A 23,105-nucleotide genomic window follows, 5' to 3' on the forward strand; every position below is an offset into this window, starting at 1 on the left:
AGATGTGTATAAGAGACCGACGTTAACCTTAACTTTAACGTTAGTGTCCAACATGCAGCGCGATAGCTCGGCCCATTTTGTAAACAAATCGAAATACGCATCCGCAAACCCGTAACTTACGTACGTCGAGCACGTAAAATCCTGAAATTAAGTACTCCGCAACGCAAGATGAATAAATTATGACGTCATCCGTTAAAGTTAAGGTTAACGTTGTGCATCGAAAACTCCCTAATGTACAAACTTATAAACGGCTATATCCTGTCTATACAATACGTGTTTTTGCACTGTCAAAAGTTACTAGGATTGCCTATTAATTTCATTATTGCAAGTGTACGTACCATAAGTATGTTGACATGTTATTTAATAAACAATGTATGCTAAGGTTCCTGTTCTTCCACTTGACATGTTTTAGTCAAATTGACTGCAGTTCACCCTACAATTCGAGATTTGTTTTAACTCGAGACAAGTTTTTTTGTTCCAACTTATCACCTGTCTCTTACACTAATCTCACACTCTACTGAGACGCCCCAAGTAGAGAAACTAGGGAATAAAATATCTGGGGTAATTTTCCCCTTGCAACCCCCCCCCCCAGCGCCGCCACTGAATTAAAAATTTAACTAAGCTAAATTTTAATATGAAATAATACTACACCAAAGTACATCGACCTTTCTTGACCTAACCCTTAGTCATTTGGAAACCGAGTACTGAAGCAAATTCAAAGAGAACAAAAATACATTTCTTTAAAGAAAAACACTAGTAGTTTTGGTTTTTGTTTATAGACCGTTTTAAATATCATGTGTGTCAATGAACGTAACTTTTAAAGGCACCTTCGAATACCTTTATTAAAAAATTATATATTTTTTTTCTGATCTTATTTTCAAACATCTTTATACGATTGTTTCTAATGCAAACTTATGTTGATATTAAAACTTTAAAACAAACACTATATAAATATTGCTCATGACAGGCGTGCATGCCATTTATTTATGGCCATGGCGCGGCCATTGCTAGCTCAATTAAACATCATAACATGCTATTAGTGTAGTAACCGCTGCTATTTCAGATTTGAATCCATTCCTTAAGTTGTCAACGTAAATATAGTGGTCTAAATATAAATATATATTAAAAATAAAATGCAAATTTCTTACAATGCTATTTAATTTAACGATTAATAAATTTGCTACCTGCTAAAAACAAATCTTAAAAATAAAGCCATTTTGTCTACAGCAAACTATACCAACTTAGGCAAAAAAAATGTATGATTATGAAACTGGAAATTGCAATCTCGTACCTAAATTTGATTATAAAATTTCCTTTTTTCTAAATTTCTTTTTAAAATTGTGAACAAAATTAAGGAGGAGGAGGAGGAGGGAAATGGTACTCAATCAGACTTAAAATTTTAATATTTTATCCATTAAAAAATGACAAATGTAGCGGGTTCTGTCCGGCTGGGCACCTCAACCCCCCCCCCCCCTCCACCACTGGAAAAATATGACTCATGTCCTAAAGTCGATGTCAGAGACTCAGTTCCTTTCAGTTGCGCGGAGCGCTCATGTCGACGAGTTGAGTTGAGTTGAGTTGAGTTGAGTTCCGTGTCGACCTGAGCTTGCCTTAAGAGTCGGTGGCGTTAGGAACGCGAGAGCGTTAAAACCACTAAGCATGGATAGCTCTTCTAGCTGGGTGAACTCATGGTTACACTGCCTTTTCCCCTCTTTCCTCCCTTTATTAGCTCTTTTCAGTTTTGTTCTCAATTATTTTTCTGTGGGACTGACGGGACATAGGCCCCCACATTCCCCAGCTGGATCCGCCCCTGACACACCTAATCTACTGAAACATTAGTTTACGTATAAAAGGATAAAATTTATCAACAGATTAATGAGTTACAAAATAAATCATTGCTATTAACTCTTCCTTCAAATGTACTTCTATCCCCACCCCCACTTCCTATTTTAATCCTCAATTTTGATTACTAATCTGTCAAAAATGCGAATTTGATATCTAATAATAAAATATCTTTGAGCAAAAATTCGCAAACAATACAAGGACTCATCTCTGCACAGATAATCTATTCCGTATGAGAACCCAGTCTGAACAGATCATGCTTAAAAACGATCCGTTGCGTGTGGCTTTTCATTCAACCATGGAGCAGAATTCAACATAGGTTAGGGTGCAGTAATACTTTCTTCCTCTTTTTTGGACTCTCAGCAGCATGCATAGACATTTTTATTAGGTATATCGATGACAACGTCCGGTAAATTTTTAACATTCAGATGGCGGTCTGCGTGTTAATGACATAATGGTTAAGAACTGCCTGATGAAGAATTCTGATCACTCTGTGTAATATTTGTTTCATTCTGTCAACGCCTAAAAAGATAAGAAATTAAAATAAAAGATAGGCTGTCAATATAATGACTTTTAATAAATTACTAGGTATGTAGTTTATCCGAAATCGAAGTGTCTGCGCCCGCCGCCAAAACTCTGTTTTTGAAGGTTGCGTATTATACGCGAAAACTTAAAAATCGTAGTTTTCAAACTTTCAATCAAACCTCCGATTTCCGAAATCGGAGGGTTGATTAACAGTTTTACTCTCTTTATGTATAGAGAGAGAGGTTGTTTAATTAATAGTTTTAAAATTCCGAATTTTGAATTTCCGCATAGGCCTATATAGTACGCAATCTTCAAAAATTGAAGTTTTGGCGGCGGACGCAGACACTCAAAAAATGGAGTAACTACATGCATGGAACTACTACGTAATTAAAATAGAAGATAAACTGTAAATATAATTGTTATTATTGTTTTTATTCATTATTAAAACGCGCCTGTGTTCTTTTTTCAGTGTTTGACGAATATCTGTACAAAATCGCATATCCACAAATGAACTACTAAAGACCAACTCAGACAGCGTCGGGCGACGCAGCCCGACCCGATTTATCGTCTGGGACAGTCTTAAGCCGTCGTGAGAAATATTAAACATGTTTAATATTCTACGACGCAGGAAAAAAATACTTTGTAAAAAGGAAGGCTTTAATTTTGACAAAAGTATTATATATGTATATATTAGTTACCCGTATTTTATTTGAAATGTAATATAGATTATAGATTAAAGATGGAAAAATGAATGAAAACAATTAAAAAAAAGAGTGACAATAAGGGTAGGTGACTCCCACGAAAGACAAAAAAAAAAAATTCTACGACGCGACTGCCACCGACGCACACCTTTGCGACAAGAAATCGCGTCGGGCTGCGTCGTACGACGCTGTCTGAGTTGGCCTTTAAACAATGCACACAGAACGTCAGAGCTGATAGGAATACAATTTGAGTGGCAGTATGAAACAAAGTGTAGATAAGCCAAGTGAGTTAAGAATTGAAAAATAAGTGTAGCCGCAAGAAAGCGGAGGTCTTTGTTTAAGCATAGGAATAAGGTTTGAGTATCCAGTTATGTTCAGAACAGAGGCAATGAGCATGTGGTTTAAAATTAGTACCAATGAGATCGCATTTATTAAGGTCTTGTATGGAGTGATCAGGCAGTTTAAAATGGTCGGCTGTAGGAAAGCATTTACAATGTTCTCTGATCAATTTCTTATCCTCATATCATGATCTTCAACTCGTATTCTGTAGTTATAAAATATAGTGTAGGCTCTACCTGAATCCTGGTATACCGGTACTACTTCAAGATGATGTATCTCGGCATAGCTGCTGCAGGGTCTTCGTAGGCGACTTTAACTGCGGAAGAATCATGGTATCCACTATTATCTGTTACGTCCCTGAACACACCTTCGTTGGCTGATACTGGGTTGTGATTTTGGGCAACAGCAGTAGTGGTATGTAGCGCAGTTCCCCGTCCATTTTCAGCAGGTACTTGATATCGAACTACATGAGTGCCATTTCTGAATATAAATGAAATACCAATCGTTTTAGTTCAACGCCCAAAAGTTTTCCAATAACCATGAGGCGCCAAGTACTTTTATTATTTAACAAAATTATATTCAAATAATTCATTATTTAATATATAATTCAACATTTTTTCATTATATACATATAATTAATTTTGCTTCTAACAATTGTATATACATAATTAGTGGAGCGATTTTCCTTATTAATAAATAATACGATGGTTATACAATTATTTAATTAATGATTGAGTAAAATCATTATTTATACAGTATTATGACTTTTGGCACTTAAATTTTTTATAAATAATGTTTTGCAACTTTAAATTATAAGTAATGAAAATCGCTTCACCAATGATTTATATATAATTGTTAGAGGCAAAATATATAGGCCTATATATAATGAACAAATGTTGAATTATATATACGTATATGTATATAATTTTGTAAAATAATAAAAGTATATATATATATATATATATATATAATTATATACATATGTACAAAATTATAAGGCGCCAAATGTACTTAATATACATATAATTTTCTTTAAGGTGCCAAATGTACTTATATTGTTATAATTTTATGAAATCATAAAATCATAATCGGATTGTTGTATGCCTCCGAAATCGAACATTGGGAATTTCGAACAACTTTGTAGCACACATGAAGCTGCGCCTCCCATGACGAATAACAATATTGAACATTTTTCATAGACTCTATTTTAAACCATTTTTGTTTATATCGGTGCAATTATTCCACAACTCATGGTAATAACATACTGGATTTAATTGTAAGTAGTCGAAATGTTACTACATCCGTTTCATGTGGAAATGACATTTTCGACTCTGATCACAGCTCTGTTTGCTTTACTTTTAATTTCCCAAATGTTTAATGGTCAGAATTGCAGATTAAAACAGATTGAAATTCAGCTATAAGAAAATAGATAAAACTAATTTAATTAACACACTATCTCATGTGCCATGGGATACACTCGAATTGTGCAATAATGTGGACGAAGCTGTCGATAATTTTTATACCTTTATTTCAGCTGTAGTTAGGGATGTTGTCCCAACAGTTAGACCTAGGCGCAAGACGCTCCCCCCCCCCCCTGGTTTGATGCTGAACTCCGTCGCCTCTGGCGACTAAAAGAAATATACTTTAGGGAAAAAAAGAAAAATATTACTCCAAAAAATATTGATGATTTTTCGGGGGGCCGTAAGGTATTTAAGGCTACTTCCATGAAAAATATTATTCTTATGTCAATAAATTATCAAATAACATGAGCGCTAACCCCAAGCAATTTTGGAGCTGGATCAAACCTTGCTATAAAAATAGAGATAAACCAAATATTATTCGTCATGGGGACATACTTGCATCTACACCAGGGGAGAAAGCTAAGGTTTTTAATGATTAAATAAATAAGTAAGTAAGTAAGTAAGTAAGAAAGTAAGTAAGTAAGTAATTAAGTAACAAGTAACAAAACATTAAAAATATAGTTCTAATACAGTAATATATCCCTCTCCATGGGTGCCTGCTGTATAGTCTTTCGAAATTGGGCAGCCGATGAGGATGCATATTAAATTTATTAATAGTGATAGTAATAGTATTATTAGTAATATTATTAATAGTAATAGTGATAGTAATAGTATCAATAGTAATAGTAATAATAGTGATAGTAATAGTATTAATCGTAATAGTGGTATCAATAGTATTAATAGTAATAGTAATGATAGTGATAGTAATAGAAATATAATAACGTGATAGCATTATTTACCCAAGATTTGTTGTTCTCTGACTCTGTCGGATACAACCATAAAAGCAACTTAGTATTACCGTGAGAGTGACCGAGGCAGCTATCGCTATCGTCTTTCTAGAGACCGTTTGCTCATTTGGCTCTTTCGTCGGTGGTATTATTCTTGGCTTGGGACATATTTTTGCAATATTCACATCTTTAAAAAAAAAAGAAGCAAACAATGTCATTTTCAATTGGATATTTTTTTAACTTAACATTAGATCGTTAACAATAAACATAAAATTGCATAAGTGTGTAAAACCTAAAGTATGGTAAAGTAGACAAAAATCATGCCACGTAGTTGAATCCCATTGACGTGAACCATTCTGAAGTCTTAACAACATCTGTTGACGTCAACATGAATAGTGGTTGAAATCTTAAATTTCATAAACTTTACCCAGTATTACAAGGTTTTACTACAGTATTAGAATGTAATAAAATGTCATTAATTGGTCTAAAGGAGAGCAAGAAGTTTATTTTGCGATTATTTTTGTTATCCTATATGCGATTTGAACTTAATACACTAGTTTGATGCGAGCACCCCGAAATGAGTACGAGTTAAGTACGAGCGTACCGAGTTGTTTACGATGACCAGGAACATTTGATCGGAATTCCCGTACCTAACTCGTATCTAATTCGGTACAAACTCGTTACGCTCGAAATAGAGCTCGTTGTAAACTAGGTGCTTTGCTCTGCGTAATTCGTACATAACTCGTACCCAACTCCGTAAGATCGTACCTCACTCGTAGCTGACACGTAGCTATAGCTCGTATAGAGGTCCTTTCCCAAGCGAATTAAATCACGAGTTTTTAACTCTAGAACTCGTGTGAATTTTGGATGAAACCAATCTAGGTGGAAGAGTGTTAAGTACGAGTAGGTACGAGTTCTCCCGAGATTTCGAATTGTCCGAACGAGTTTTTGCCGAGTTAGTAACTCGGCACACTCTTATAACTTGTATGGTGAAAAAACCCCTAGTGGTAGAGCATGGAGCTATAAAATTCCAATAATTGTATAGCTCCATGGAGTAGAGGAACTAGCTTGCGTGAAAGCAGGGAGATATTTAGTTTGTAGTTTGCTGTTTGTAGAACGTTATAGTCTGCATTAAAGCAGTGGAAGTTACTTAAGTGAAAAAAACAACGAAGCAAATTGTTGTACTGTATTCTTTTTTGCTGTTATATATTTGAACAAAATTTAGAAAAAAAAAACAACAAATACGGTACATGAGCAACAGAAGTAAGCATATCGAACACTAATGATTACAGGATACAATTACATGACGAGAATTCAAAAAGTAGTCCTATACTAAGGACTGTGCAACTGTTGCCAGGTAGCATCCAGTGTTGCTTGATTTATAGCTGTGTTGGCTACACGTTATACCGTATTGTGTTACTTCAACAAATATATCGAAACAGTAACAACCACACCCATGATAATGGTTATAAAATATAGGTAGCAGCTAATTCAGCTCTCAATTAAAAAGAAAAGAAAAAAAATCCTGTGCTTTTGAGTAGGCCTAATAGTTATTAGGGTTTCTCTGATCCCCTTGTGACCAAAACCTACCCGACGACTCGCAAATAATAGCGTCTACCTGAGAAGTTGCAAAGCAATCGGTGTTCTGCCCTGAGACTTGAAATTTGTTAATCAGATTCTTGATTGTAAATGTTGTACACCCTTTATACAGGTATAGGTCTTTTTTTATGATAGCTGCTTGGTTAAAAACCTTGAATTTTATATCAAATTCCACTGTGTCTAACATAATAGAGTGCACGACCACTGTCAACGCTTTGTATTCATCAAAACTGTTTATTACGGTGATGTTTCCGCCTAATTTTTCGCATTCACGCTGAGTATCAATACATGACTGTTTTGCTCCGTTCATTGGTATATATTTGAAGCAGTTTGGAGATGGATATACCACACGTGCATCGTCGTCTATAAACAAAGATGAAATTAAGAATCATTATTATATATTTCCTTGAGCTTTCGTTTTCGTTCCGTAATTTAACATTGAAAATAAAATGGAGGTGAATGTAACTTAAATTGTATTATTCACAATATTTAGATAATCTGTAATTCATACCAAAATACCAACTCTGTCCGTTTGGATCCTGATATTGCAAACCATTGGTTCCAGGGTAAATAAGGTAACATGACGTCATACCCGAACAATTGAATCCGCTGTAATAGGAAATAATATGAAACTACTGTATATAAAGAAATATAAGCATCATAACAAAGGCTCAGGGTCGGATGCTGGAGGTAGTGGTGCAGACGGTGTGATCACTACCTCATAAAATGTATTAATAAAAATACTTTTATTGTCATTGTTTATGACTTACCGGTAAGATTTTTAAGGTGTGAGAGTGCAATTTCCAGACACCATAGGCACATTCTCAAAACGTTTTTTTCACACACCACATGCGCGGATCCATACCTTGGCGCCGTTCGCCGTGGCGAGGGTCAAGGTAAGAGATAAAATATTCTTTAAAATACGGTGATTGCAGCGTCTATTGATCTGACGAATAATATAGGCCTGATTCTTTCAGAAATGCCACTTGCCTCAACCAAAGACAAATATAGATAAAATATATGCAATTGTTTTCTTGCATTGTCTAAGACCCTTGAAGGTTTTTGGCAATTTCAATTCTATTCTATTATTTTACATACGAAGACCCATCTGGAATGGAATCTTCCCAGACGCCTATGTGTCTACAAAACGAAAACCAAAGACCCATATTTTTTTTCTCCCAATCGTGATGAAATAATGCTACTAGTGCTACTGCTGCTACTACTACTACTACCACTATAACTACCACTACCACTACCACTACCACCACTACTACTACCACCACTACTACTACTACTACTACTACTACTACTACTACTACCACTACCACTACCACTACCACTACCACCACCACCACCACCAAGATATCAAAATTACTATTTTAAAAAACAATACGATTGTAAGAAAGTAATATAGAAATAAAACTCGGTTTAAAAACACAAACACGACTGAAAGGAACATAAAAAACATGTAAAGACCGTAACATTATACACATCTAGATGTGTATAAGAGACAGACTGTATACTAATTTTTTGCATACAAACGCTAAAATTTCTTACCTTCTACATTATCATTACACTCTTCACTGCTACTCACATCCTTAACTGAACTACTTTCAGGATCTACATCTGAATCCATATTTGTCATGACATCTTCCACTTCTGGGGATAATAACAAATTCTCAAGAATTTAATGAATTGATAACAAATGTATCATGATATTGTTAAAATTTTCAAACATGTTCAGAAGAATTCTAAAATATATAGAACATTGTGTTTTATAAAATATCAATTCTCGGATAAGGACTTTAAACCGAAGTCCAGTGTACGACATGGCCCACGTGCACTTAAAAGAACCCAGTACATCTTTAGAGACGAGTAGAGGGTTAACCCGGTGTGCTGGTACATACATACATTACAGTCCTTAGCTCAGTGGACTGAAGAAAGTGGCGCTCTACTGTCTACACACAAGTTTATTTTGCGATTATTTTTGTTATCCTATATGCGATTTGAACTTAATGCACTAGTTTGATGCGAGCACTCCGAAATGAGTACGAGTTAAGTACGAGCGCACCGAGTTGGTTACGATCACCAGGAACATGTGATCGGAATGCTCGTACCTAACTCGTATCTAATTCGGTACAAACTCGTTACGTTCGAAATAGAGCTCGTTGTAAACTAGGTGCTTTGCTCTGCGTAATTCGTACATAACTCGTACCCAACTCCGTAAGATCGTACCTCACTCGTAGCTGACACGTAGCTATAGCTCGTATAGAGGTCCTTTCCCAAGCGAATTAAATCACGAGTTTTTAACTCTAGAACTCGTGTGAATTTTGGATGAAACCAATCTAGGTGGAAGAGTGTTAAGTACGAGTAGGTACGAGTTCTCCCGAGATTTCGAATTGTCCGAACGAGTTTTTGCCGAGTTAGTAACTCGGCACACTCTTATAACTCGTATGGTGAAAAAACCCCTAGTGGTAGAGCATGGAGCTATAAAATTCCAATAATTGTATAGCTCCATGGAGTAGAGGAACTAGCTTGCGTGAAAGCAGGGAGATATTTAGTTTCTTGTTTGCTGTTTGTAGAACGTTATAGTCTGCATTAAAGCAGTGGAAGTTACTTAAGTGAAAAAAACAACGAAGCAAATTGTTGTACTGTATTCTTTGTTGCTGTTATATATTTGAACAAAATTTAGAAAAAAAAAAAACAAATACGGTACATGAGCAACAGAAGTAAGCATATCGAACACTAATGATTACAGGATACAATTACATGACGAGAATTCAAAAAGTAGTCCTATACTAAGGACTGTGCAACTGTTGCCAGGTAGCATCCAGTGTTGCTTGATTTATAGCTGTGTTGGCTACACGTTATACCGTATTGTGTTACTTCAACAAATATATCGAAACAGTAACAACCACACCCATGATAATGGTTATAAAATATAGGTAGCAGCTAATTCAGCTCTCAATTAAAAAGAAAAGAAAAAAAATCCTGTGCTTTTGAGTAGGCCTAATAGTTATTAGGGTTTCTCTGATCCCCTTGTGACCAAAACCTACCCGACGACTCGCAAATAATAGCGTCTACCTGAGAAGTTGCAAAGCAATCGGTGTTCTGCCCCGAGACTTGAAATTTGTTAATGAGATTCTTGATTGTAAATGTTGTACATCCCTTATACAGGTATAGGCCTATTTCTTTGATAGCTGCTTGGTTAAAAACCTTGAATTTTATATCAAATTCCACTGTGTCTAACATAATAGAGTGCACCATCCCTGTCAACGCTTCGTATTCCGCAAAACTGTTTATTACGGTGATGTTTCCGCCTACTTTTTCGCATTCACGCTGAGTATCAATACATGACTGCTTTGCTCCGTTCATTGGTATAAATTTGAAGCAGTTTGGAGATGGATATACCGCACGTGCATCGTCTATAAACAATAAGATGAAATTAAGAATCATTATTATATATTTCCTTGAGCTTTCGTTTTCGTTCCATATTTTACATTGAAAATAAAATAGAGGTAAATGAAAATTGTATTATTCACAATATTGAGATAATCTGTAATTCTTACCAAAGACCGAAATGTCTCCGTTTGGATGTTGATATTCCAAACCATTACTTCCGGGGTAAATAAGGTAACATGACGTCATACCCGAACAATTGAATCCGCTGTAATAGGAAATATTATGAAACTACTGTATATAAAGAAATATAAGCATCATAACAAAGGCTCAGGGTCGGATGCTGGAGGTAGTGGTGCAGACGGTGTGATCGCTACCCCATAAAAGGTATTAATAAAAATAATTTTATTGTCATTGTTTATGACTTACCGGTAAGATTTTTAAGGTGTGAGAGTGCAATTTCCAGACATCTATAGGCTCATTCTCAAAACGTTTTTTCACACCAAAAGACAAAATATAGATAAAATATATGCAATTGTTTTCTTGCATTGTCTAAGACCCTTGAAGGTTTTTGGCAATTTCAATTCTATTCTATTATTTTACATACGAGGACCCATCTGGAATGGAATCTTCACAGACGCCTATGTGTCTACAAAACGAAAACCAAAGACCCAAAAAGCGAAGACCCATATTTTGTTTTCTCCCAATCGTGATGAAATAATGCTACTAGTGCTACTGCTGCTACTACTACTACTACTACCACTATAACTACCACTACCACTACCCCACTACCACTACCCCACTACCACCACCACTACCCCACTACCACCACTACCACTACTACTACTACTACTCCTACTACTACTACTACTACTACTACTACTACTACTACTACTACTACTACTACTACTACTACTACTACTACTACTACTACTACTATTACTACTACTACTACTACCACTACCCCACTACCACTAACACTACTACCACTACCAATACCAATACCACTACCACTACCACTACTACTACTACTACTACCACTACCACTACTACTACTACTCTACTACTGCTACTGCCACTGCTACTGCTGCTTCTACTACTACACTACTGAACTATTAAACTACAAATTGCAAAACTATTATTTTATTTTATTTTATTTATTTATTTCCAAACCAACAGCGAAAAATCACCACTTACAGGATGGATATAAAAAATATAGTATAAACTTTAAAAATACGGAAAAACAAGCAGGACAATCAAAAGCACATTCTAAACTAACAACAACCCCACCAAGAACAAAGAATCAAGAAACAAAACACAGTTACAAGGGCAGCTTAAAACTAGACACTTTTTAACACGAGAGATCAGAATAGTTTAAAAATGTTAAAAAAGATATAAAAATTACTATTTTCAAAAACAATACGATTGTAAGAAGGTAATATAGAAATAAAACTCGGTTTAAAAACACAAACACGACTGAAAGGAACATCAAAAACATGCAAAGACCGTAACACTCGACAATTAATATGAAGACCGAACAGACGAACAAAATTAGAACTATAAGTGTGAATTAACACATTAAATTAAACAAAAATAACATATCAAACAGAAAATATCTATCAGTAGGCGGCAAGAGACCACCGGACTACCCAAAATAGTTGACAAAGAATCTTAAAATAAATTTTGTCAATACGATTTAATTGAGAATTGAATGCCGAACTAATAATAACGCAACACTACTCCAAATGTGAGGAAACTAAGGTACGATACGGTGATATGAAAGCTTTAGGACAAACATGTATAAGTGTAATTTTGCCCTACCTGACGTGGAAATGTAGTGAAAATGGCTGCTGTACGCTTCTTGTGGCTCTGCAAGTTTTTAATCTTTATACTTGGCTTTTGTGGATCTGTGCAATATCATAGTTTAAAAAATCATCCTGACGTAATTTTTAACAGACGTAGATACAACATTAACGACGATTTTATTCCGATTTCGAATTTTTATCTGAAAATATGTACAACAAACCTAGGCCAGCTGTGTGAGTCTCTAAGCAGAGAATTAGCATCTTGTACCAGGGACTGCAGCTTGACCAGCTACTCACATATGCAGCCAAGAGATGCGTTTACTTGGAGCTTAGAAAATTTAGAATTGTTTTGCATATATTTTCAAGCTTTCAATGGATATAAAGGGAATTTGAACTACAAAGCAATTAAATATAGCGGCAGAAGCGCCCCATATTATTCCAACTGCTCGTGTTCGCCAAGTTTTCACATGGACTAAATCTGATTGTGGCGATATAGAAAAAAACCCTGGTCCAGAAAAGGACGATCAGCGAACTCGGGGTAGGTCCACGACAGGTAATAATGAGACTCCATCCCTTTATTATCAGAATGTCAGAAGTATCAAGAATAAGTTTGATACCTACCACTATGATTTATATGCTCATCTCATTAAACTCAACTCTGACTTTGTAGCCTTAAGCGAAACATGGCTAAATAGTCATGTGTTGGATAGTGAACTAACCTGCCCAGGCTTTACAATGTATCGTAAAGACCGTGGTGGAAACAAACGCGGAGGAGGAGTGTTATTGCTTACGTCAAACTCATATAAAACCTGAAGACTTGTTCACCTTGAGAAGGATGACATCGAATTGATGTGGGTTGAAGTCAAAATATCTAAAACCTTGGAAATGAGTCTGTCGACAACCTTGCCATTGCTGTTGAAGCTTCGCTTGCCAATAGTCCGAACCATGAACTAGTCCTCATTGGTGATTTTAATTTTCCCAGCATCCAGTGGCATGAAGATAGAAGTTTCTCTCAGCTTGCCAACATCGATGAACGATTTATAGACTCTGTCATCCATGGTCAAAATTTACATCAGTGCAATACTCAAGTTACGTGTAATGACCATATTTTTCATTTGCAAACGACCTGACTTTGTGTGCAATATAACGACTGGTAGCAACATATTTATATCTGACCACGAATCCATTTCTTTAAATTAAGATTTTCTTAGTGTAATTATTCTAATTTTAATTCACGTAAATTGTATAATTTTATAAGAGTCGATACAAATGATCTAATTCAGCTGTTTAATCACATTCCATGGCATGTTATAGAAACTGATGACTCTTTAGATAGCAATATTTCAGCCTTTTATGATCTAGTTGATGCTGCTATTAATGATGTAGTGCCAACGGTGCATCCTCGAAGAAAATTACCTCCTTGGTTCGACCATGAGCTATACAGAGCTCTTAGAGATAAAGAGCGTTACTTTAGACTTAAGAAATCAAATAACTCTGCAACTGCTTATAGTCTATTTTCATCTGCTCGCAAACGTTTCAAGAAACTCATGAGAGAAAAATATAAAGCATACATGAACTCCCTTTCAGATAATCTACGGGAAAATCCTAAAAGATTCTGGTCGTGTGTAAAGTTAAAAACTAAGAGCTCTTGGCTTCCGGCTAGGTTGGTACTGGATCATAGATCAGCAGAATCTGATATTGATAAAGCCAACTTGTTTAATAGTTTTTTTCATTCCATTTTTAGACAAAGACCGTCAGAGACTGTCAATGATGGTGATTTTCTTGAATCCTGTATTGGACTTATCAGTGACAATTCACATTCAAACGGAAGAAGTTTGCAATCTACTCAAGTCAATAAATACTCAAAAAGCTTCTGGCAGTGATAATCTTAGTAATTTTGTTTTAAAGACTTGTGCCGATCCACTTTCTGTTCCTATCTGTTATCTATTTAATAAGTCAATTCAATCTGGTTACTTTCCCAAATTATGGAAATCTTCTAACATTGTAACAATTCACAAAGGGGGCTCCAAATCCAATATTAATAATTACCGACCTGTTTCAATACTTCCCACTATTTCTAAAATTTTTGAGCGTATTGTCTTTAACCGTGTTTGGGCTCACGTTTCACCAGCTTTATCAACTTTCCAGCATGGTTTTGTACCTAACAGATCCTGTGAAACTAATCTAGCCAGCCTAATGAAAACAGCCTATAAGGCATTTGATGACAAAAAACAGTGACACCATTTATACCGATTTTAGTAAAGCATTCGATTCTGTTCCCCATAATCTTCTTCCTTTAAAATTAAAATCTTTTGGTATTTCAAGTAATTTATTTTCCTGGTTTTCTAGTTACGTTGACGATAGGCAACAGCGTGTAGTTATTAACGGTAGTTCATCTGACTTTCTTCCGGCAACTTCGGGTGTGCCACAGGGGTCCATCTTGGGCCCTTTACTATTTATTTTATGTGTAAATGATATCCCTTTACTATTGAGATCATCACAATGTTTAATGTATGCCGATGATTTAAAAATTTATAAAATTATAAGTTCAATAGAGGATTCACATCACCTTCAAAACGACCTTGATCGGTTGTGTGTTTGGTCACAAAAATGGGGATTAGATCTTAACCCTAGTAAATGTAAAATTTTAAGTATCACTCTGAAGAAATTTCCCATTACTTTTGATTATTCTATTTATAATAATAATAATATTAATAGTAATAATAATATTAATAATAATATTAATAATAATAATAATAATGGTAATGATAATGATGATAACATTAATAATGATGATAATGGTAATAATAATAATAATAATGGTGATAATGGTAAAAATAATAATAATAATAATAATAATAATAATAATAAATAATAATAATAATACCACTACCACTACCACTACCACTACCACTACCATAGAGAGAGTTTATACTCAGAAAGATCTTGGCGTTTATATTGACTCTAAACTTAATTTTTCAGTTCATGTTAACGAAACTTTAAAGAAAGCAAATCGCATGTTGGGGCTTAAGTGGAGAAACTGTAAAGATCTTCATCCTCAAACAAAAATTTCACTTTATCATACCTTAATTCGTCCTTCTCTTGATTTTGGTTCAGTTATTTATAATTCTATTAGTTCAGTTCATATTAATCGTATTGAAAGGTTTCACCATCGTTTTATGCGTTTTGTTTCATACAACCAGACTTAGCCTGTGAATTTCAGAAAATGTTTATCTCCTAAATTTCGTAGGGATTTTCTTGATCTTAAGTTTCTTTATAATATCATTCATAGTAATCTTGATTGTAATCTTATTTCAAGTTTCTTTATTAATGTCCCATCTCGTACGTTAAGAAGTAAACCCACATTTTATGTTCCTTTTGGGAGGGTTAATGCTATCCACAATAGTTTATTTTGTAGATTAAGTAAATTATATAATTCCCTTTTAGTTCAAGATAATAATCTTGATATATTTTCTTATTCGTTTAATCAGTTTAGGCATAAAGTTTTAAGTGTACTGTAATTGATCATTTTATGATATTTTTTTCCTTGATGTTTCTTCCTGTTTTCAATTTGTTGTTTTGTATTTTTTGTATTTGCATTCTTGTTTAATAACCCTCCTTTTATTGGCGAATTTATTTTGCTGTTGGTTGTGGTTTTAAAGAAATAAATAAATAAAATAAATACTCAGTACGTTTGAAAACAATTGCGAAAAAATCGCAAGTTGTCCTCGGGTGGGACTTGAACCCACCTCGATCTGTCTTTCTGCTATGGTTCATTAGGTTTATCTATATAGACCTTCCTGGTCTCGGACACCAGTCTTTAATCCAACTTACTTAGCCGTGGACTCAGTTAATTCTGTAAGTTTTCGGATCTTAAAGTATTTGATTGTGTTTTGACTTAATAAAAAAAATAATACAATGTTCAATCATTTTATCATGAAATTCAAGTGATAGATCCATCTATGGTTCGAATAGGCCTAACTCTGTACTATGCAAGATCTGTCCACAATCTATGAATGTTATCAATTGGCAACAAAAAAACAAAATTCAATTATTCTGACAAACTTTAGGGTAAACTTGTCATTCTGACTTTCAAGAACCTGACCAACAAATTTGTTGGCATTCTTCTGGCAAAAGTACTTAACAACCACCTACTTCAGGTCGGATATATAGACAATTCATTATCACTTTTGACTGTAGGCCTAACATTACTTATACCATCATGAACTTGATTAATTTTTCAACTTCATCACTATCACCAGCATCATCACTGACATCTGCATCATCACAATCATCAACATCATCACTAAATTCAGCTTATCACTGTCTTCACAGTTACTAGGGCCGTTGCTAAGGTCATTTGCTGTCACCTTGTCATTTTAATAGGCTCCACTGGACATAAGTATCAATCTGAATCAATGCTATGGAGGAATATGGGCAGTATATTTTAGTTATAGTGAATTAAGTTCTATTAACTGTATTCCTATGACCCAATGTAATTCCGTTACCAAATGTAATTCCGTTACCAGGTTTTCTACAAAACTAGCGAAGATCAAAGAAAACTGTTTAGTGATAATGGTAATGGTGTATGACTAGTAAGAGAATATAAAGTAACTTGAGTTTATGGACATTAGTTTGCTCTTAGAAAAACATTAACCATTTTTCTTTTTTGGTAATGGATTTACGGTGTGATATTACCCAATATCTGCCAACTTGCTGTGAAAATTGTAAGATGCCATGTCCGAGTCTATCTCAACATTTGGATTCTAGGGACCATTAAGTCAAATATTCAGAATAAGTATAGTCAGGAAGGGTTAAGTTAAGCATAATTGGGGATTATTTTTAAAATTAGCCGTCTTTTTGTTTTTAAATTCTGAATCATATACTCAAATATACCAGTGGTTTTTGAAGAATATGAATTAATAAGACTAAAATTTAACTTCGAACCAAATTTTACATATGTTTCAGCTCTGAAAATGAAACCCAAGTTTAGATACAAGTGGATTAAATTTTTGGTGGTTTGGCCTGCGGCCTTCCAATGTGGAATTGCCCAGTTACGCCCCCTTTTCCCCCAGTTTTTAAATATTAAAAAATCTGTATCTCATTCACCGTTCCCCAGTTTTTCGTCAAACAGCTTTTTTTGTCTAAAGCTTTGTCTACACTATCAAATTTCATGTGACAAAAAAATGTGATTTGCCCATATATGGGTACGATGACGTCATATCACATATCAAATTGTATCAAATAAAGTTGAACACGTTCAACACTATGTTCCATCAAATTTTATGTGACGCTTTTTTGATGAAATTTGATAGTGTAGACAAAGCAAACATCAGTTCTACAACATATCAAACTATTTTTTTCACCCGGAGCCTGATTTGAAGCTGTAATTCAACCGTTACAGCTTGCCCTAGGAAGCATTTAAAATAGCAACACAGAATGTTAACCGTTTAAGAATTGAATGAGAACTCTTCCTCTAGTCATGGTAGAAGCCCATTGTTAAATTATAGGTCAACAGGTATGTCAATATATAGCGGCTAATGTTAATAGCATCTGGGTGCTATTGCGTTCTGTGTTTTATCGTCACTAATAACATTGTAAAGGTAGATTCACACCTACTCCGAATTCGGTTCGTAGAACGTTTTCGATGCGCGTCTTAGTACGTGCCTCTATTCTTTACCACTGATTCAATATTCTTTTTTCGTTTTGTTAGCCATACGAACCGAATTCGGCTTTGGTGTGAATGTAGCTTAAGCCTACTTATTTTATTTACTTGATAATAAACAGCTATAATAAACAGCTGGTGAACCGAAGAATTGTGCTTTCGGAAACTGTCCTACGAATAATTCGTCATACGGGGTTTTGTTTTGTTCTGATCATTGTGTTTCTGTAATAACTTTTTTGACTTTCCAGTAAATAAAATGTTGGTGTATCAACAGTGCTCATAAAAATAATCTGGCCCTTCAAACAAATTAATTAAGAACCAGGGACATATAATTTATCCGGCGGCTCGTGTATATAAACATATAGGCTAGACATAGTTTATTGTATTGTATAAATGCAGGCTTATACTTGTACATTTATTTAACGAAACACATCTCATTATTATAAATATTATTTTATTTAATTAAAGCCATAATAATCTGTCACACTCACAATAATCGGTTTACATTATTTATCAGTGATTTATAAGTTTCTAGAGTGTCATCATATAATGATGATGATGAGATGATGATGATGATGATAATGATGACGACGACGACGATGACGACGACGATGATGATGATGATGATGATAAAGCCTCTAAGAGTTTCACATAATAATACCCAGACATAGTCACCACGAGCCAATGTGAGGTAAGGGGAGGGAGTGAGGATTGTTGCATCTGGCTGGACCATAACAAATTGCTTCCGACGTATCTATTAAATTGTGAGTAGTGATGGAGCCTTACCTCCTAAACATGGGGATAGGATTGGACAATCGTTTGTTTTATACCATTGCATTATTGTGATTGGAACATATTATGCAACAGTATCTTGACTTTGTCAAAAATATGGATAGGGGATGGTACAGTCTTCAAATATCACGATCATAACTTTGACGAAATTGTATTTCAGTGGCATTTATGCAAGACTTTTTACGAGTTGACATGGTTCTGATCTCCGCAATTCCTTGTGATTTATTGAATTAATAAAAAAAATAATACAATGTTCAATCATTTTACCATGAAATAAAGTGATATTAGGCTTTTGGGTCCTGTGGGTCGCGTTTCGGTTTGAGTGCTTGCCATTTATTTTGGGCTGTGGACTGAAAAGGAGAATCATGATGCTTATTAATGCAGCTATAGAATCCAGGATATTATTCGAGTAAAAACGAGATAAATTTGAATGCACACACTGTGTTGGCCATTTGTTGGCCATTTCTTTTTTAAATTCCACTAAAATTGTTTTTTGAGGATTTTTGTTTATGCCATCTTGAATTTCAAAATGGCTGCCATTCTAGCTTTTTGAAATTATGTTTATTGGACTCAGAGAACCCCAAAAATATGATTAAATCCAAATTTAAAATTCCATAGAGACGATGTGGAATTATACGGTACTGAAATATTGAATTTCAACATGGCTCCCATTTTAGGTTTTCGAATCCTGACTCACTGACTTCATTGACCCCAATAACATAACACCAGATTTGCCCTTTTCATCGGATAGGCCTACAAGTAAATTTATGAGGCAATATCCGATTTTGTTTCGCCCTTTTTCTGGAGGTTCCCCTCTCAATTTTTTATTTATACCCTAGTGATGCTAAATCGGCAGAGAAAACTTGATCCCCGAAAAATGGTCACAGGAGGCCTTGATTTTCAATATAAATTTTTAATACTAACAATTATTATAGCCTTTGATTTGCAAATATAAGTTTATGAAATGATGTAATATTAAAGAGAAGCGGCAACATAACAATCTGCAGTTTAGTTTTCAACGAATTAGTGTTATCCCCGGGAGCTCACTTTTTGTATGCCAAACTTAATGGGCTTGGGGGTGCACTTTAAGACGAGACACTTGCGCTGCCTATTTTACTGAAATTATTAGGGACTTGAGCTACCATTTATCAAAATCTTTCGGCCATGTAAACTACAAAATTAAACTTATACTTGTTCCTAATCACAAATAAGACTGCGGTTCTGTCCGTTCGCGATCTCTACTGTTCCTGTCTCTTATACACATCTACCATATATATGCCATTGTAATGAACCAGCTTAACTTTAATAGAGAGTAATTTAACTATAGTAAACAGTAACAGGAAATAAAATAGTAACATTAATATAAGGTCCTATAAGTAATAGAAAATAAATTGTAGGAATATAAGGTATATGTATGAGTATAAATTATATAACGCATGATATCATGATGACTATTAAATACAGTTTAGAAATCAATGAATATAATAAAATGTACATAAGTAGAAATAATATATAGCATATATTGTAAGATACTGTATTCATAGTGAATACATAATCACATATAGAGCCTAAGTCCTTATTTAGTCCCTTAATGTGAGTTTTTAACCGGATTATCCATTTCATTTCTGCGTTACGTCGTTCTTGTGTGGATTTTAAAATCGCAACCTATTATTATACTGTAGCCCTAAAGTCATTGATGGTTTGATAAGGTAAATTAAAATGTGCACTTACTGGGCAGTTGAGTCTGTGTCTTATAGATGATCTGTGGTTGTTCATTCTAGATCTGAAAGTGAGACCAGTTTCGCCAACATATTTTCCCTCGTTGCATTTGTTGCAGTATATGAGGTATATAATATTGGGCGAGTTACAATTCAGTACTGATGGCCGGATTGTAATTTGTGTCCCTGGTGGTGTGAATGAGCTGTTTTTATTGATGATGTCGCATGGCATCTAGAGCTGTTACATTATGTGTTGCCATGTATCAGTTTAGTGCAGGGGAGTTTAGATGAGGTTATAGTGGACTTTAAAGGTGTTGCCTACATGCGAGTAGAGGGGGCTATAAAAATAATTCTTTAATCGATGAGTTGTAGGATGTTGGGGCTATAGTCGAATACCAGTACATTATTATATTTAGGTCTATATGTGAGAAGATCAGTGTGAGATTTATGTGAGGCTTTTTCAATCTGGGTTTCTATTGCACTTAATGGGTAGTTACTTGACATGAACTTGCCAGTGAGAAGAGATAGCCTATGTGTTTGTTATAGTCGGATGGACATCAGTCGGGTAAAAATCGTAAATTGGACTTTGGATAGAATGATCCATGGTGAACTTAATGATCGAATGATACGAATTGCAATGATTAGACAATTATCTAAGACTATCTAAACCGTGCTCCCAAATAAAAAATATATCATCAATATTTACAATAATATGATGGTTTCAATTTATTTTTAGCAATAAAAATGATGGCATAGCTAGGTCCCATCTTTGTTCCCATAGCAGTGCCATTTTTTGCCTATAGTGGCATCCATGAAATTCAAAATGATTATGGGTTAATATAAATTCAATCATTGTAGATATATCACTGATAGGTTGTAATGGAGCATTGGTGCGAAGAAATTCTTCGCAAGCAGCAATACTGTACCTTCATTGTAAGGAATGTTCGTGTATAAGGAGCCAACGTCAATAGTGACTTGGAGTCCGGATTCAAATTGGAAATATAGTTTAATTTTCTCAAAAAGTCTATGGTATCCTGAACAAAACTCGGTATAAATGGCAGTGGGTTAAGGATCGAGTCGACGAATCCAGAGATGTGTTCCGTGAGTGTGCCGTTTCCTGATACAATAGGCCGTCCTGGTGGGTTGATACTTAACGATTTTGCATGATGGTAGATATTTGAGGGATTAGTTAAATAGTTAGTGGCGCGGTCTGGTGAATTCAGACTATCGTCAACAAGTTTTGAGTAACTTTGATATTGTTGTGTATAAGACTCCAGTCCTAGGATTAAGAGGAATTGTTGATTTGGCCCCCGTCGGGCAAATCCTGGCGCCACCCCTTGCGCTGAAAATCAGTCTTGCCAGGGAACAGTGAATGCCAAGGTCGTAGGACAATGTAGTACTGTGTATGCCTCAGTTATAGGCCATTTATTGATAGGCTATGACGAGTCTAAACTATAATAGAATAACCTTTCTTATTTTTTAAATAATGTCCATATAATATTATATTTGTATATGTTTAATAAAGAGGCATGACGGGTAAACAGGCAAACATGACTTTCTAGACGTCTGTTCGTTATGAATTTTCTTACCCAAGCTAAACTGCTAGTGTAAACAGCCTGACATTATAAATTACTAATCATTATAACGCCAGTAGCCTATTCCTTGTAATGTAATTGGCACAACAACATTTATGGATCTTGGCAAAGCTTTTGATTTAATTGATCACAGAATATTGTTTACCAAACTAGATCATTTTGGATTAAGAGGCAACTCTTGTGACGTTGTCGAGCCATGTCGAGCATGCGCAAGAAACATCAGGCTTATGTTTATCTTATTTATACGGAGGAGTGTTTATTTTTTGTTAATTTTCATGTTTGATATTTTTTTGCAGGTTCCTTGAAGAGGGGAAACAGTGACGGACTCGTAAGAGTTTCTATGTCGTCCCTTGACCATTTTTTATGTATACTGTAACTTTGATTTGTTTAATTTCCAGGCATGTTTATAAATGGTAGAATAAATGTTGAATAAATTGAAATTGAAGTGCGGCCTCACAGCCTGAGACAACCCAGTGTGTGGCCCGCCTACTATCTTTGCTTTTATGGCTCGACACCGATCATCTGTAAAAAGGTACCGTATGGCATAAAGTGATATTGAGGTGCTTTTCTTTGGAAATGTCAAAGTTAGGTGCAGCTCCCAGTGTTATATCAACCCATTTTATGCCACACCCCAGGAATAGGCTCACAGCTTTAAGGAAAATCACTGAAAAAATAATATAGGCCAAATTCTGTGTGATGCTTTTAGAGTATTCATTTTATTAGGCTAGTAAAAAGATATCAACAACTGAGAAACAATAATGAAAGAACTGCAGATATTTTAACATGCCTCTCAATAGTTGCTTGTTATTGCCTACGCCACGGAGGTTATGGATTGAAATTGCTTGTCTGTTAGAATAAAAGAACTATTGAATGGAAG

General features: G+C 34.9%; 1 protein-coding gene across 3 annotated transcripts in view; it reads right to left on the reverse strand.

Moving 5' to 3' along the window:
• LOC117107035 overlaps positions 1 to 11,256 on the reverse strand; it is a 26,888-nt gene extending 15,632 nt beyond the window's left edge. The window contains exons 1-5 of one of the 3 annotated variants that reach the window (XM_033248557.1): positions 10,824 to 11,256; positions 10,311 to 10,679; positions 5,668 to 5,842; positions 3,644 to 3,887; positions 1,577 to 2,364 (exon numbers count right to left, since the gene is read on the reverse strand). In XM_033248557.1, coding sequence (XP_033104448.1) covers positions 3,665 to 3,887; positions 5,668 to 5,842; positions 10,311 to 10,679; positions 10,824 to 10,902 — 846 coding nt within the window. In that variant the 5' untranslated portion in view covers positions 10,903 to 11,256 and the 3' untranslated portion in view covers positions 1,577 to 2,364; positions 3,644 to 3,664. Of the gene's footprint in view, positions 1 to 1,576; positions 2,365 to 3,643; positions 3,888 to 5,667; positions 5,843 to 7,245; positions 7,618 to 7,765; positions 8,019 to 10,310; positions 10,680 to 10,823 lie in introns of those variants that run through there. The other 2 variants (XM_033248555.1, XM_033248556.1) reach the window with 2 other exon arrangements.
• Positions 11,257 to 23,105: the final 11,849 nt, after the last annotated feature.

The sequence above is a fragment of the Anneissia japonica genome, unplaced genomic scaffold (assembly GCF_011630105.1).
Source record: "Anneissia japonica isolate Jap-2015-1 unplaced genomic scaffold, ASM1163010v1 scaffold9291_len582782_cov165, whole genome shotgun sequence".
Taxonomy (NCBI): Eukaryota; Metazoa; Echinodermata; class Crinoidea; order Comatulida; family Comatulidae; genus Anneissia; species Anneissia japonica.